This window comes from Poecilia formosa, unplaced genomic scaffold (genome assembly GCF_000485575.1).
Source record: "Poecilia formosa unplaced genomic scaffold, Poecilia_formosa-5.1.2 Scaffold358, whole genome shotgun sequence".
Classification (NCBI taxonomy): Eukaryota; Metazoa; Chordata; class Actinopteri; order Cyprinodontiformes; family Poeciliidae; genus Poecilia; species Poecilia formosa.
In genome coordinates, this window is record NW_006800297.1 from 499,938 (window position 1) to 515,126 (window position 15,189).

General features: G+C 39.0%; 2 protein-coding genes and 2 long non-coding RNA genes across 8 annotated transcripts in view; 2 read left to right on the forward strand and 2 right to left on the reverse strand.

Annotated features, from left to right (window-relative positions):
* Positions 1-1,294: 1,294 nt before the first annotated feature.
* Positions 1,295-12,919, reverse strand: LOC103153660 (protein FAM83B-like). 2 transcript variants are annotated; one of them, XM_007574663.2, is made up of 5 exons: positions 12,685-12,919; positions 10,825-11,269; positions 6,887-7,051; positions 4,627-4,751; positions 1,295-3,432 (listed from the first exon to the last, which is right to left on the reverse strand). In XM_007574663.2, exons 2-5 carry the CDS (start codon positions 11,245-11,247, stop codon positions 1,485-1,487), a joined length of 2,661 nt encoding a protein of 886 aa, XP_007574725.1. In that variant the 5' UTR covers positions 11,248-11,269; positions 12,685-12,919; the 3' UTR covers positions 1,295-1,484. The 2 variants fall into 2 exon arrangements, with proteins under 2 accessions (XP_007574725.1, XP_016517574.1); XM_016662088.1 differs by lacking the exon at positions 12,685-12,919 and having other exon boundaries at positions 10,825-11,362.
* LOC103153659 (uncharacterized) lies at positions 1,855-4,260 on the forward strand. Of its 2 annotated transcripts, XR_477821.2 has the most exons (4): positions 1,855-1,946; positions 2,072-2,149; positions 2,774-2,894; positions 4,068-4,260. It is a non-coding gene; the product is annotated as an uncharacterized LOC103153659 (long non-coding RNA). The 2 variants fall into 2 exon arrangements; XR_477820.1 differs by lacking the exon at positions 2,774-2,894.
* Positions 8,559-15,189, forward strand: part of LOC103153658 (uncharacterized) — an 8,030-nt gene continuing 1,399 nt past the window's right edge. Inside the window, exon 1 of the long non-coding RNA XR_477818.2 lies at positions 8,559-8,695. This is a non-coding gene — a long non-coding RNA (uncharacterized LOC103153658). The remainder of the gene's footprint in view (positions 8,696-15,189) is intronic.
* The window catches only part of myom2a (myomesin 2a), a 32,449-nt gene continuing 31,652 nt past the window's right edge, over positions 14,393-15,189 (reverse strand). For all 3 annotated transcript variants that reach the window (XM_016662085.1, XM_016662087.1, XM_016662086.1), the window contains one exon: positions 14,393-15,123. In XM_016662085.1, coding sequence (XP_016517571.1) covers positions 14,626-15,123 — 498 coding nt within the window. In that variant the 3' untranslated portion in view covers positions 14,393-14,625. The remainder of the gene's footprint in view (positions 15,124-15,189) is intronic.

Below are 15,189 nucleotides of genomic sequence, written 5' to 3' on the forward strand. Positions count from 1 at the left end.
CTGAAGTTAACTGTTTAATTCCACAAAATAATTAGCACTAATGTAAAAAAGGTAAATATTTTAAAAATAATAAATATCCACCTGACGCCACGTGTAACGTGCAATCTTGGAAAAAATATGTATTTAAGTGACTACATGGCTGCAAGAGTTCGTGAATAGAGACTTAAAAAAAAAACAGAATTATGTTTAAATCATGACATTGTGGGGAGAAGATGCTGAATCTCCTCTCTTTCTCTCTGGGGACATCAACCTAATTATTCCAACAAAATTAGATAAAATATTATAAAATGTAGCCATAATAAAAACAACTTACTCTTTGTTAGTTTTGGAATATAAAATATTTTATCTTCACAAAACACAGATTTCACCACGTCATGATTTATTTTTCTTTTACCATAACTGTACAGTAATATTTAATATTTACATGGATTTCTTTGGGACACTTTGAAGCTTATTGTTTCAGTATTATTAGAAAATCCCTGCTTAAGTTTCAGATTTCTTGTTCAGTAGAACTACTGCAACACATTTAATAAAAATAAAAACACTCTTCAACAGAAAAACTTGCAAAGTGCAGATATGTAAACTTTAGGTGTGTAAACATTAGGGTTGGGTACAGGATCCAAGCCTCAACTTCTCTTTGACCTTTCACCTCTTTGTATCCCTGTTGTCTGTCTATGCGTTACAGTTTCCTCCCTTCCTACTTCTCTCTATTACCCATAAGCAAAGTTTTTCATTCTCCGTATTTCATGATATTTGGAAACAAATAATCATGAAATGCTAAGATCCAGCCCTCTTGTCCATTATCTGTAGACTGTTATTTTTGTAGAGTTATGGGGATCTGGAGGCCTTTCTCCAGCAGTCATCGGTTGAGAGAAACCCTGGACAGAGACCAGTTAGCCACACAGTTGTGTTTTTGGACTGTGGGAGGAAGTGGGAGTACCTGGGGAGAACTCCCCATGCTCTGGGAGAACATGCAGTCTCCATGCAGAGAGGCCGCATGTTGGGGTATCAAGCCAGGACCATCTTGCTGCAAGGCAGCAGTCCTAGCAACTACCGCACCATGCTAAAGTCAATGCTAAAATCCCACAAATAATTTAGTAAAATAGTTCATTTGCACATGTAGAGACTTTATTATATTTTTGAACTGTGATGAGAGGTCTGTTTTATTGGTACTTAGTGTCAGGAGTATCTTGAAAACTGTAATTTTGATTCCTTTGTATGTCTTCTACACATGAAGATTGAAGAATCTAATTTATTTGGGATTTTATGTTTATGTTAAACATGACAGTTTATGACCCCTGTTGCTACTATTGATTTATCCCATTGGATTCACATTAAGCTATAAGTAGAATATAGAAAATTACCTTCGATCATGAAGGTATGGATTGACCTGTATGAAATGTCCCACAGTGGGACAGATTGACCAAAACAGCAAAGGTTCAACTTAAAAGGCCAATCTAACCAGCGCCCCCTACTGGATGTGCCTATTTATTTTTATTAATCAGATTTCCCATTCGCTGCATTAGTCGCCCCAGTTTATTGTCAGCGCCCCCTTGTGTCTGATGCGTACGAAGGTCGTCACCCCGTCTGGTTAGGGACAAGCTTTTCACTTTGTCTGAGCTCTTCGTCGACCTTCCTGGCTTATCCAGGTGGATGTTATCATTGCCAATTAGGAGCTCATAGCGACTGTAAGCTCTTTCTCTCTTGACTTGAGAGTCCGATGCTGCTTCATTGTCCAGAGCGCCTGTTGAGCCTTGGTCCTGATCTGCCGAAGGCGTTGTCTTTCTTTTGTTTGATCGCTGAGAGGACAGCTTTGAGAAAGGAGATTTCTGTTTTTCTGTCCGTTTTTCTGTCTCCGATAGCCCACTGAGAGAGTTTTGCTGCTGGGACGTCTCTGTTGACGGTTCTTTCTTATTCAGTCGCCCTAAAGAAGACGTTTTAGAAAGGTATGTCTGGAGCGATAGGTTTGAGTCCGAACTGTTCTGGGATTTCAGTAGGGACCGCTTCTCTTTCCTGGAGATTTTCTTTTCCTTGTCTGTAAACTCCTTCTGCGTGTGCTCTTTCTTTGTAGTAACTCTTTGAGGCTCTGCAGAAGGACCAGATTCTGCTGAGGGTACATGAAGGGATTTGTTTGCTTCTCTTGGAGGAGGTGAGTCTATTTTATTTTGGATCGAACCATAACTTTCACCAGTTTTATGATGATGATTTGATTCTACAGGTAAGCTTGATTTCATAAGGTGTTCTCCCTGGACAACTCTCTCATCTTTAGACCTCATTTCATTTTTGTCTCTAAGTGCTGATTCAAAGAGATCACCAGGAGGGTTTAATGGCTCTTTTTCTTCAGGCATCTCGGTCAAAGACTCCATCACCCTGGAGTGCCTCAGACTGCCAGAAATTAAACTAGAGATCTTGAGAGTTGACTCACTGAGTTTTGAATCTAATCCAGTATCTGACTGTGTCCCTGCAGGAGCACAGTTGTGCATTGTCTTTCGATCGGCACCCATTTTGATATTGCCAGGAGAGGCCGAGTGTTTACTATCCATGAAACTTTGTTCTGTTCTGTCAGATTCCTTAAAGAGTTCATTGTCTTTCAAACTGAGAGTGTTTTGTGTATTTGGATTTATTTCTACACCCCTTGGTCTTCCATGATGAGCTCTCATATGTTGGGGTCTTTCTGTAGTTGACTGCAAAGATCGCAACGATTCTTGGCTTTGCCTGAGATTGGCATGCTCCTGCAAGCTTAGCCTTTTTCGCCTCATTTCCTCCATTCTAGACTTAATGTTCATTGACCTGCTGTGAATCATCTGTGACTGATACTCATTTAAGCCCATCTGACTGCTATGTGGACTACTCACAGGGGGCTCTGCATCAGGAGGTATACCGCTCTCTGTCAGGTATGTGTTCATCTTCCATTTGTTCAGAGATGTTTCAGAGTTGAATGGTATCAGATTGTGGTCTGTGCCATAGCGAGTCTGGTGCCTCAGGTGCTGCTGAGATGCTCTGTTTGGTGGCTGCACATCTCTGCTGTGCCTCGGTGGGATGCCAAGGTTCTTGGTTCCCATTCTCAGGCGTCTCATGGAATTCAACTTCTGCAAATCTCCACCATAACGGTGACCTCTCATTAAGCTCCCTGTGTCTGTAAAGTGAGACTGATGCAGCATCTCCTGCACACTGAAGCCCCTGTTTAAAGTGGCTGCATCATTATACGTGTCGTTTATCGAACCTCTCATGTTAGGTCTGGATTTCATGTGAAGATTGAGAGAAAGCTGACTGGACTTTGGGTACGTAGATGTAAGACTCCCAGTGGCCAGAGCTTCAGGAATTATGGAGCGAGCGTATAGTCTTCTGAACTCCTCATCGTAGGAAGAAACTAGTTGACCAGTAATAACTAGGACCATGCTCAGGTTGATCTTCTCAAAGGACCAGGTGTAGCTTGAAAAACACAAGAGACACAGTATATGAGGGAGCATTACAATATAAAAGGTGTTGCTAATAGCTAACACAATCAACATCTTCATGTTTTAGCAGTTAGCCATGACATGGCAAGAGGCAAGGCAAGATAAGGTGGATGTCAAGAGGCATGGCAAGATAAGACCCAAAGTAAGATACGAGGCAAAGCATGAAGTAAGACAAGAGTAAAGGCAAGGTAAGACACAAAGCAAGATAAGAAGCAAAGCAAGAGGCAAGACAAGAGGAAAGGCCTAGTGTATTTGAATAGGACATTTCAGCAACAAGGGCTCTTGTTGCTGAAAGAGCAACAAGAGCTCTTTCAGCCTGTTCCACCAACAGGCCTGGTGGAACAGGCCTGTTGGTAGGCCTGTTCCACCAACAGTTTGGGGCCAGTCCCAGTCCCCAAATTTGAGGGAAAGCAAGAGGCAAGACAAGGCATAGCAAAAGACAAAGCAAGATAAAGGACAAGGCAAGAGGCAAGCGAGGCAGAGCCTTTTGCATTTTAATAAAACATTTCAGCAACAAGGGCTCCCATGTAGGTCAATTGCACCAACACAGTTTGAGGCCTGTTTCGGTTCCCGAACATGTTTTACAATCGGTTTTGTGTTTTTCCACAGGTTCATATTGGGCACTGCTGAACGGTTGGTTTTTCTGTGCAACAGTGACATGACAGACCATCTGAACAAAGAAACAACTAACAAAAATGGTAGAGAAGAATGTGCAGTGGTCTGTTGAGGAAACCCAGCAACTGATTTCATTTTGGACTCAAAAGCAAAGTCATGCCTGGTAAATGTGTCACTGTACAAAGGTATCATTTTCTCTGTTGTTTTTTTTTACATTAGTCTCTCTGTTAGGTCTAGTAAGAGTGAATACTGTATTGGTGATCAGATGAAGTTCTATGGATGTGGAAACTAAAGGAAGATATGTAAACAAAGTAATGCACACAGCTCAGTCGGTTCCGCCATCTTGCTAGTACTCTCTCCAACCACGTTATGTAGCACCCACTGTGGACAATGCATGATTGGTTCCCCAAACAAAGCACCAAAGTTTGAAGGCAAACAAACTGAATCAGTTCAAGAACAAGAGTACTTTCAGTGGAAACATGGTAATAATCTTATGAGCAAGACTTTTTTTGGAGCCCAGTATATGGATTATGACCCACCAAGACTGACTCACCTATATGTTCCATATAAAACCGTCTGCAAGTCCAGCAGAATAAACCGCTGGTCCAAGCCTCCATGAAACTTCGCTGATGACCGACACTGATACTGATCCCCCTGAACCGTCCGAACACGAAGGCTCTAAAAGAGACAAACAAAAAGTCCAGTTAGAGGCTAAGGATATCTATTGATCCATTATCTTTGCCCTTTTTCCGCCTGCGGCCGTTTTCCTAGACTGTAGCAGCAACCCTAAAGATCTCTATATCAGGTAACAGTGATGGATGTGGCCTTGAATCATAAAAATTAAATATAATTATGTAAAGGAATCTTATGTGATCAGACTGAGCTAATGCGGGTCTGTTGCGATAAGAGGTTGTAACTAGCATAAAACCGGCATGGTGGCATAAACACATTTTTGTGTCATGTCAGCAACCTTTTCAAAAGAAAAACCCTGGACTATAACTGGAATGTGACTTTGCCTGTTTCAAAGCCATTGGAGTGGATGGAGGCTGCATAACACACGTTTGAGATCATTTACAAAGAAAAGGAAAATAAAACAGGAACATTTCCAGCGCAGTGGCTTTTGTTTTCTGGGTATTTCAGCGTCTAACCGTTTGTGGTTAAGCGCTGCGTGTTTTAAGATAACAGGTCCCGTGTGTGGTGAAAAACATGCAGCGGTGAAAAACATGCAGCAATAAAGCAACAAAGATTCACATTTGTGATCATTGCTGCTTGTATGTTACAGTAACAATGAGGATTAATAGTATTTAGAGCTCTTTATTGTAACTGCCAGAAAGAGTCAAACCCAAATGAGTCACTTTAATGTAAATAGTAATGGAAAACGTAGTGAACTTACAGCTGTGTCAGTCCAACCACTCCTAAAACCATCCAGTGAACATTTTCCAGGTTTGTCTTTATTGCTACTAATGACAGATAAAATCTACAAGATCAAACTTGTCAGTTTCTACAAGGTCGATGTTATGATGTCGCGGCTGTCTGAGTGCTTTGCACTTCAAACACAAAGCTGCCATTGTGCTCCCCCTCCTGACACGTTGTTTGCACTGCTGAAACATCATCCTGATGCCATTTAACAGGAAAATCCAGCTGCTCTGACAGTCCTGTCAGTTGTGCCGTACGATAAGAAGTAGCAAAGAAAAGAGAAAGGATAGACTTTTAATATGTGTGTGCAGAAATTAGCCTTAGTTGAATAATTACTGGAAGGGCAATGCTACTGGCAAAATGCAGAGATGTTTTCCTTTTAAGTTCCAGGGAACCTTTTAGAGAATATTTTAATGAGGTAAACCAACACTGGCTTGTTTGTTTACTCCAGTTATAGATTTTTAAATTCCTGCCTTTCCGTGAAATCCCTGTAGAGATCGTCTTACCCAAAACCCAAAGTCACTTTGCCAATCCTTAAACCTTTAAAATGTGGCCAGAGGAGACACGCCTGTCATTCACTCATTCCTACAATCTAACCTAGCATAGCATTTGGAGGTTAAGTCAGGTTAAGATAGTTAAGTTTAATAGTGTGTTTATTTTATATGATATTGATTTTTACTGCTACATGCTGCTAAACTTTAGAAACTGATGGAAATGACAGGGTGTTGCAGATGCAAATAGTTTTAAAATAAATATCAGAGGCTGATGACAGCAAGCAAGCCAGAGGGGAAATATTCACTTAGGAAAATAAGTTTACCTTGTTTGTTTACCTTGTTTGTTTACCTTGTTTGGATTTTCAGTGAGTTAAATGGAAAATGTATCCCTCATCATTTCAACAAGTTCAAGTAAGTTTATTTATCCAACACATAAAAACAACTGCAGCTTTGACCAAAGTGCTGTACGGAGGACAGAAAAGTTCAAAAGTACACCATCTGTGACACATCTTTATTTTAATTAAAGCTGCAAAACGCAACTTTTATTTAAAGAAAAAAGTTTCTTAACATATGTTAAAACTGGCACCATGTATTGACAGTTTGATATGAGACAGATAATCTGTGAAAAAATGTAGCTGCTCCTTCTCCTGGAAACAACCAATCAGAGCCAGGAGGAGGGTCTTAGCGATGTCAATCATGCCTCGTTGCGAATGCTATGCTAGTTAACACAGACACCAATGACGCAGATGAACTGTTTTCCTTTAACGTTCAGTTGTTTCTCAGATTATGCTGTCACAACATGTTAACAGTTTTAACAAATATAAAAGCTACATACTGCAGCTTTAATGCTAATCAAAAAGTCCAGCTCCTTCTCACATGATTGATTTTATTTTGTTTTTTTACCTTGATGTCGTGGAGGTTAATGCCCATACTGCGTGACATGTTGAGGAAGCTGCTGACCCGGGAGTCATCCAGGAGGACGTAGACCATCACCCCTCTGAGGGCCGCGCTGATTAGCTCCTTAAAAATGTCCACATCGGTGAAAACATCCATTGCTATGGCAACAAGCTGCAGACGCATAAACACAAATACACAGGATTCAATCATACTTGTTTTGTTGTAAACAGAATTGCAGCTTTAGCTTCACAAAAGGTGGTTCAGTGAGCTAATCTCTCATCAGTGCAACTGAATTCAGGACTTAATAATCTCGTAATACTCAACAAATTATTACATAACTGAACAATTCTAGATCTGGGCACAACAAGTAATTTGTTTAATCTTTTGTTTGTTTCAATTTCAATTCATTATCTAAAAATAGACAGAGTATGGCACACCTGCATCCCTTTAAGACATAACAGTCCGGTTAAGCTGACAGGCCTATTAGTTGTGGTTTCTACAAGTTTGGAGTCAAGGAGGAAATCGTTAGATTCAGATAATTAGTTTCATTTTTATTTTAGCTACCAAGTCATTCAAGAGACACAACAAACATACAGAAGATTTATCTACATGCAACAGTCTGAACACCTCGTTGGCTCAAGAAAAAAGATAGTGGGAATAAATATCTGGATTAATAGACTGCTTTATGGGTTTGTTTGGACTCTCTATACAGTAACCTGTCAATACAATTTATGATCAGATTTAATTTCCCTGAAAACTCAAAAAGACTGGTTTTGCAAAATGGGCTGAGTGAGAAACAAACTGTACTGAATGGGTTGTGGAATGCTTCCTAGTGACAGCCAGTTCCTGTTTGACCTGTTTCTGTAACAACTGTCACAACTGCACAAACCAGCAAGAAAACTCAGACATGCACTCACACTCGGTCTGTATCCATGGCCAACAGGCTGTACCTTCAGGCAGAATGAGCCTCCAGTTGTTGTTTGGAGCTGCCATAAACTGAAACATATGCTGAGAAAGTGGCTGCACTAAAAGCTTTGTTGGGCTTGAGCAGATGCACCACTAATCGTTTACATTTGTACATGCATAGCTCCTCCAGCTGCAGCTTTAGTAGCTTGACTATTTCACAGAACAGCAGTATGTGTATGTGAAAGTACCTTTAGGATATTTTGGACAGAGACTTTGGATGTGGTACTTGAGCTAAAGCAGGGGTGTGCAAATTTTTGTCACGTTGGCCAAAATTATTGAGTCATAACCAAGAAAATAACAATAAATAAATAAACATATAACATATAACATCAATGGTGTCCATTTCTTTTGGATGAAATTTACGTTTTTCACCCTCTTCAGGATTATGTGCAACATTAAGTCTGACATTAGACATCGGTAAAATACAAGATGTCCGTGGATGAATGTGAGAAAATGTTAAAAAGTTCAAGGACTGTAAATACGTTTGCAAGTAATTTTGTAGATCCCAATAGTGTACATTTAGTGAGTAGGTGTATTAAACATAATGTGCTTTCAACGTGCAATATGCAAACAATTAACGTATTTACGATTAATTGTCGATAAATGGTTTATTAGTTCCAGTCGATTAACTAATGATGTCCCCCTTAGACTTTCTTTTAGTGTTGTAGTTTGGCCGCCAACAAGCAGAGGGCGCAACTGGTCACCCAAAAGCGGAGCCAATCACAAAAACAAAGATGGCGGCTGGGCCACATCAGAACGGGAAGGAGAAACGGTCCAAACTGTCCGGTGTTGGATGTAAAATGCTCCTCATGCGGTTCTGTTTTGAAATTTTAACCCTCGACAAGCTCCGTAAGTTTCACAATGTCTTTGTTTTTAATCCAGTATATTATTAAAAATGTATCTCTTTAGGTTTTGGGATGACAGTCGAAAATGGCGGCTTATCGCTCGTTAATGAGAACTAGCATGATTAGCACAGCTATGTTTAGCACTAAGCACCAGAAGCCCATAAAGCACAGCGCTCATATTTTAACTTTAGATTCTCCACTTTGGATTCGTGTCATGTTTACAGGGATGAAACTAAACCACAGAAGCAATGGCATCTGGTTTAACACGTTACTGGCTAATGATTTTATTCCCGTTAGTGAGCCCGTTTAGAAAGAGGTATTTTCTTTTTATGAAACCTAAAAGATGTCAGCTGACATGCAGAATTTTTTCAGGTAGTTTTAACCAAAATACAAATTGAGAAGTAGAAAAAACTTAAGTGAAGTTTCTTCATCAAATTAAACGAGACGACCCCTGGAAACTTTAAATTTAAATCTTTAACATTATAATAGCATAGATGAAACGTTTTGTTGCAGCACATTTGACACCAATTTCGTTTAAATTGAAGAAGGTTGAGGACCAACGTAATTCTAGTGAAAATATATTATAGGAATGTTATTGTATATTACAATTATCTAGTTAATATATAATTGTTGCACGGTAAAAATAGTCCTTCTGGATATATTTAGCTGCGTCTAACGGTGGGACAACTAGCTGTTTTGCCAGAGAGTCAGAACGGTTTGGATAGATGTTTTCCCATTTCAGTGATGAAATAATCATCTAAAAACAGTTTTTGATATTTACCCACGTCATTTTTGTCTGGTATTAAAAAAAACTGCCAAAAACGGATACAAAATTAGTAAAATTTTGCACATACGCCCTGTAAATACGCTGTTAAGAAGGAGATATCACTCAAAAGGCACACATAGAGATAGAAAATAAAAATAACTCGGTGGTTGTTTGTAAAGGATATTGATTATTCTAAATCAAACTACGAAGCACCTTTTAATAATGTGTAAGCAAATTAGTAAATAGAAGATTTTAAATGCATTTCAGATTTATTCTGCTAAAATATATAACTTTACCAAGTATTCTTGTCTAGTTCCTTGTGTGAATGTCTTAGTACACTGACAAAATAACTGACAACTAATTAGCTTTTCAGGAATATGTCTGAGTTTATCTTCAGTTAATAATTCATTAATATTGATAAAACAATACTACTTTCACTGGCAGATTATTTCACTTATAACAAGAAATGTGTACCATTTTATAAGAGAAATAATCAGCCAGTCAAAACTTATACTTTTTCATCTAAATCAAGGAATTATTAACTTAAAACACTCTGTCTTGCTGAAAAGTTACTTGTAAGTTAGATTTGTCTCATTTCTGTGATGGTCTATTAGGGCCATTGTTGATAGAAAACAGTAGTAAATTTATGCTGAAAAAGTCAGAAATTTTTAGATTGATATCAGAAATTATCTAAAAAAACACAGAATTTCTGAATTTGAAAAGTCAAAACATTTGGAAGAAAAATTGGAGTTTGAAGAGTCAAAAATCTTCAACTTCTAAAAATTTCTAAAAGTAGAAAATTTTCGACTTTTGAAACTCAAATTTTCCAAGCTTTTTATAGAAAAGTCCTGAAATTAATCTAAAATCTTATGAGTTTTTTTTTAGATAATTTTAAACTTTACAAGCTCAGAAATTTCAAAAATTTCTTCTAGTGAATTTCTAAGATCAATCTCAAAATGTTTGACTTTTACCATTTAAATTTTGACTTTTAGAGATCAGAAGCGTCCAAGTTTATTCTAGAAAATTTCTAAAAATTAGTCTAAAAATTTCAGATATTTTGACAGAAATTGACTTCTTTTTATCCATCTCTGATGACCGTAGTACACTGTTGTAAATTTCAAACCCACCAAGTCCTAAAACGTCACCACCTTCTTAAACCTGATTGTACTCAAGTAAGAGTACTTTAACATATTTTTATTCAAGTAAAAGTAAAAAGTATTTGGTAGAAAGTCTATTCAAGTAGTAACTGATCAAATTATCAATCATTTAATGTGGACCTAATTTTGGTACTTTAAAGTTATTTCCACTAGAAACTACGGCTGTGTTTTTGCAGTGTAAGGTGAGAACAGGTAGGGCTCAGATCTCACCTTTTGCGCCACCTGGATCTGTTTCCGCACCACCTCTTTAATGGTTGGCGTGTTCTGCCGGGGCGGGTGGAACAGCAGGCTGATGGTGGTTTCGGTGCCGTTCTGCCGGGCCTTCGGCCAGCCCAGCTCCAGCTCCGGAATCTCCTCATCGGACTCGGTGGGGAAGTAGGTAGAGGGGCTGACCCGGTCTGCGTTTCCTGAGGCCTCATCCACAGCCGGCAGCTCTGCGTTTTCCAAAATGAAGCGGATCTCCTCGTCGGACAGGAAGTGGCTGACCTGCTCCGCCTGCAGGTACTCCTCGTAGGCGTCGACGCCGCCGCACAGCAGGGCGTAGATGGCCAGGCGGTACGACTCCCGGTAGTGAGGCTGGACGTAGAGGCTCTCGTCCTTGATGGAGGACAGCTCGGACAGGTCGGACTCCATGGATGACGGATTCACTCCAAGTCTGCGTGTGAAAGCATCGCATCAGTTTCATATTTATAATTCAGGTTTCACCGTCTGGTTTAAAAACGTGGAGAAGCTTCACAGTTTCCTGCGCAACAAAGGTATCAGCCCAGACCGCTGATGTTTGTTTTCAGTGCAGAAGATGCAGAGTTCGGTGGTAACTAGTTACATTTACTCAATGCATTCACTTTAGTGACGTTTAAAAAAAAAAAAAAAATCTTTCAGGAGTATTTTTACTATGCTGTAATTTTATTATGAAGTATTTCTACTCTTACTTCTGAGTAAAGTTTCTGGATTTTCTACTCACTGATTGAAAAACACAAAATGTTTTAACCAAAAATTCACCAGACACAGAAACACACCTGCAGTTTCTGTCAAATCTTCATAAGTTTTTTATTTAAAGAAACTGATTTGGAAACATTTTATTTTGCCTGGTTTTGTTATTTTTTGTGACTTGTTTGAATTATTGTCATTTTGGTCCTTAAAATACCAAAATTTCCACAAAGCTTTATATTTTGTCTGATGATGTAGTTTTAAAATCTTAAATGATTGATCAGTTACTCGAGTAGACTTTTTACCAAATACTTTTTTACTCTTACTTCTTAGATAGCTACTTTTACTTGAGTACAATTTTTGAGTACTAACCTGGTAGTAACTAGTTACATTTGCTGAGTGTGCTTCTACAAGTAGTTTTACTACTTTGTACTGTTTTACTTGAGTAATATTATGATGGTTTATAAATATAAAGCTCTGTGAGTAACTTCATCAAATGAACAAAACCATGTTTGTGAAAAATCCACAGGACGCAAACAGACTTGTAGTTTATATAACTCAGTTACATTAACTCGCTTTAACTTTTTGGAAAGAACGTACTTTTATGAGTACTTTTACTTGAGTCATACCATCATTAAGTATTGTAAACCTTCTGGATGCTCTACGTACTTTGAGTAACTTGAATGAATGAAAGAAACGAACAAAAAAGAAGTTTAACCAAAAAATACCTACATTTTATGTCAAAGTGAGACCTCTTGTTTATACGCAGTCTTTCTTGTTTCACATATAGTAATTTTATTTTCTCAATTTTTTTCATTTTAGTCTTTAAAATACCAGAATGTAAACATAACTTTATACTTTTCTGTCATTTTTAATTAAAACAGATGTTATTATTAGTTTCTTGGCATTTAAATATTCTAAATACTTTTTTACTCTCGCTCTTTTACTTGTTGAAAAATATGTTGAAGTAGTGCTTTTATTATTCAGTACAATTTTAGGTACCCTCTCCACCTCTAAGTAATTTCTGTACATTTAAACAATTATTGTTCTTGCAGTGAGCGGCTGTTTAACTGGAGAAACAGATTAAATTACCAGTCAGACTGGATAAAACTCCAATTACCAAACCAAACAGAAAAAACTTACTTGATCACTGCAAATCCTGGTTTCCTGTTCTGGTGTGAACCTCAAGCATATTAAAATGTATAGAAAATAAGAGCCCAGTGTTCGTTCGTCTGCCTCCAGCGGAGCAGCCCATCTGAACTCTGTCAGCACCAACAGCCTGCCGTACCTGCCCCGTTTCCTCCACTCACACATACTGGGAGAGGCTCCGCCCACCTGAGCTCACCTGGCTCCCAGGAACAGGTTTGTTCGGCTTGTTACCTGCCACTCGCTCAGCTGGGTCTGACAGCGCCACCATTTTACCTTCAGCCCAACTCACTGCTGCTGGAGCTACGGTGGTGATGATGATGATGATGATGATGATGATGGGATTTTATTGCCATCAAAAAGCAAAAAAAAAAAAACTTATAACAAGACATTTTCCCCTTGTTATAAGTGAAATAATTCGTCAGGTTTGTCAGTGCACCAAGATATTTGTACTTAAAAGCAGACCAAAATACTTGGTAAGATTTTATTTATTTTTTGCAGTGCACTAAACATTTCCTCTTGTTTTGTAATGAATGTAAAGCTTGTGATTTATCTAGTATGTTTATCTAGTTTCTAACACAAATAAATGTGTACACTTGAATAAGACAAAACTAGCAAGAGGAGCTTGTTTTAAGTCAAAAATGTCTTAATGTTGAAGAAAAAGTACTAGTTTTATTTCACTTTAAACAATTTTCCAATAATCTGCCAGTGGAACTAGTATTTTTTTTAAATATTTACTTACAAGCTCCTTTCTGTGGCTGAAAAGTTACATGCAAGCTAATTTTGTCTTATTTCATGCATTGCATACTAGCATATTTTGCATAGAAACCAGACCAGACATACTTGGTGAGATTTTGTGTTTTTGCAGTGTACTAGACTTTTTGAGTCTCACTTTGTGATGAAGCAGAGACAACAGAATGAGGTTGATGAGTGTATTTTATTGCCATTACAAAGCACTGCAGAGAAAAGACAAAAAAACAGGACAATCCACAAACGGATGGACTGGTCTGGCACAGGGATGAAGGCAGGAAGTAAATGTTTATTTACATTCCCAACAGCAGGCTTCAGTTATAATGACATTAAAAATTAAGTCTAATAGAAGAGAGAGAGAGCAAAAACTAAAGCCATGTTCTGGTGAATCAGATTTGTAATGAAAACTACTGTGGATCTAAAGTATTTGGTAAATATGAGTTCATTTTCCTGTCATAACTTCTTTTGCAAACTTAATGTAATATTTTACTATTTTTTATTACTAAAAGCTGGAAAACTGAGGCCTTTAGTTTGTCTGCATGGAGTTGGTGTGTCATTTTCCCCCCAACAATAATGATTTCTTGGAAATAAGGGAATAAAACGAGATGCAGGCGTTCAACTAAAACTTCTCTGACAGGATCTGCTTATAAAACCTTAACCTGCACTGCAAAAACAACATTTACCAAGTATTGTCCAGCTGCTAGTACAAGCATCTTAGTAAACTATAGAGACAAAACTAACTGAAAATTTACTTTTCAGCAAGATATAGGAGTTTAAGTAAATAATTCCTTAATATTAATTTTTTTTAAGTGCTATTTCCACTGGCAGATTAACGAAAAACACATGAAAAATGTCTTGTTATAAGTGCAACAATCTCCCAGGGGAACTAGTACGTTTTCATGCGCCTGCATCTTGCTGAAAAGTTAGTTGTGTTTTATTTCTAGTTTTCCAAGACATTTGTACTAAACATAGACCTGTAATACTTGGTAAGATGTTGTTTTTGCAGTGTAATAGACATTTTTTCTCTTTTTTCTTCCTTCTCTTCTCTTGTAATGAATGTAAAGCTTGTATTTTAGTATAAGCAGCAGTTTTTAATTTTTAAGCTAAAGAAACTAAACATCTCCCATTTTCACCCTCCATGTTGCCAGCGGTGAAAGTTTTGCTCTCAGACGTCGATGCCTCTTCCGCTCACTTTCTGGGTGGGGTGGGAGACTTCATGAACCGGGGCGGGGTCGGGGACTTGACGCTGCGGGGGGGAGTGGGCGACTTGGTGCCCGGGGAGGGGGCAGGGGTCGGGCTCTTCGCGGACTGAGCCGGGGTCTGGGGCTTGGATGGGGTTGGGGTCTTGGCGGGTGCTGGGGATTTTGGCGGCACAGGCTGGGCCTGCGGCGCCGCCGCCGCCGCCGCCGCCGTTCTAGGCTGTCCCAGTTTGGGCTCGGGGATTGGCTCGCCGTGCCGGTAGACGCTGACGGTGATCTCCACGAACTCGCCGCCGTACTTGTTCCGCACGTTGATGCTGTACTTGCCGGAGTCGTCGGTGGTGACTTTGTTGATGACCAGGCTGGCGAACTTCCCGCCGTCGAACGTCACCCTGGTGTGCTCGTTGGAGGCCACTTCCTGCTCGTTTTTGAACCAGGTGACCTCGGGGGTCGGCTCGCCCCACACGGTGCAGGTCAGGCTCAGAGACTGGACGGGACGGCAGAGTTTAACATGATGTTAAAGTGTAACAAAGCTATAAAAAAAAGTACATTT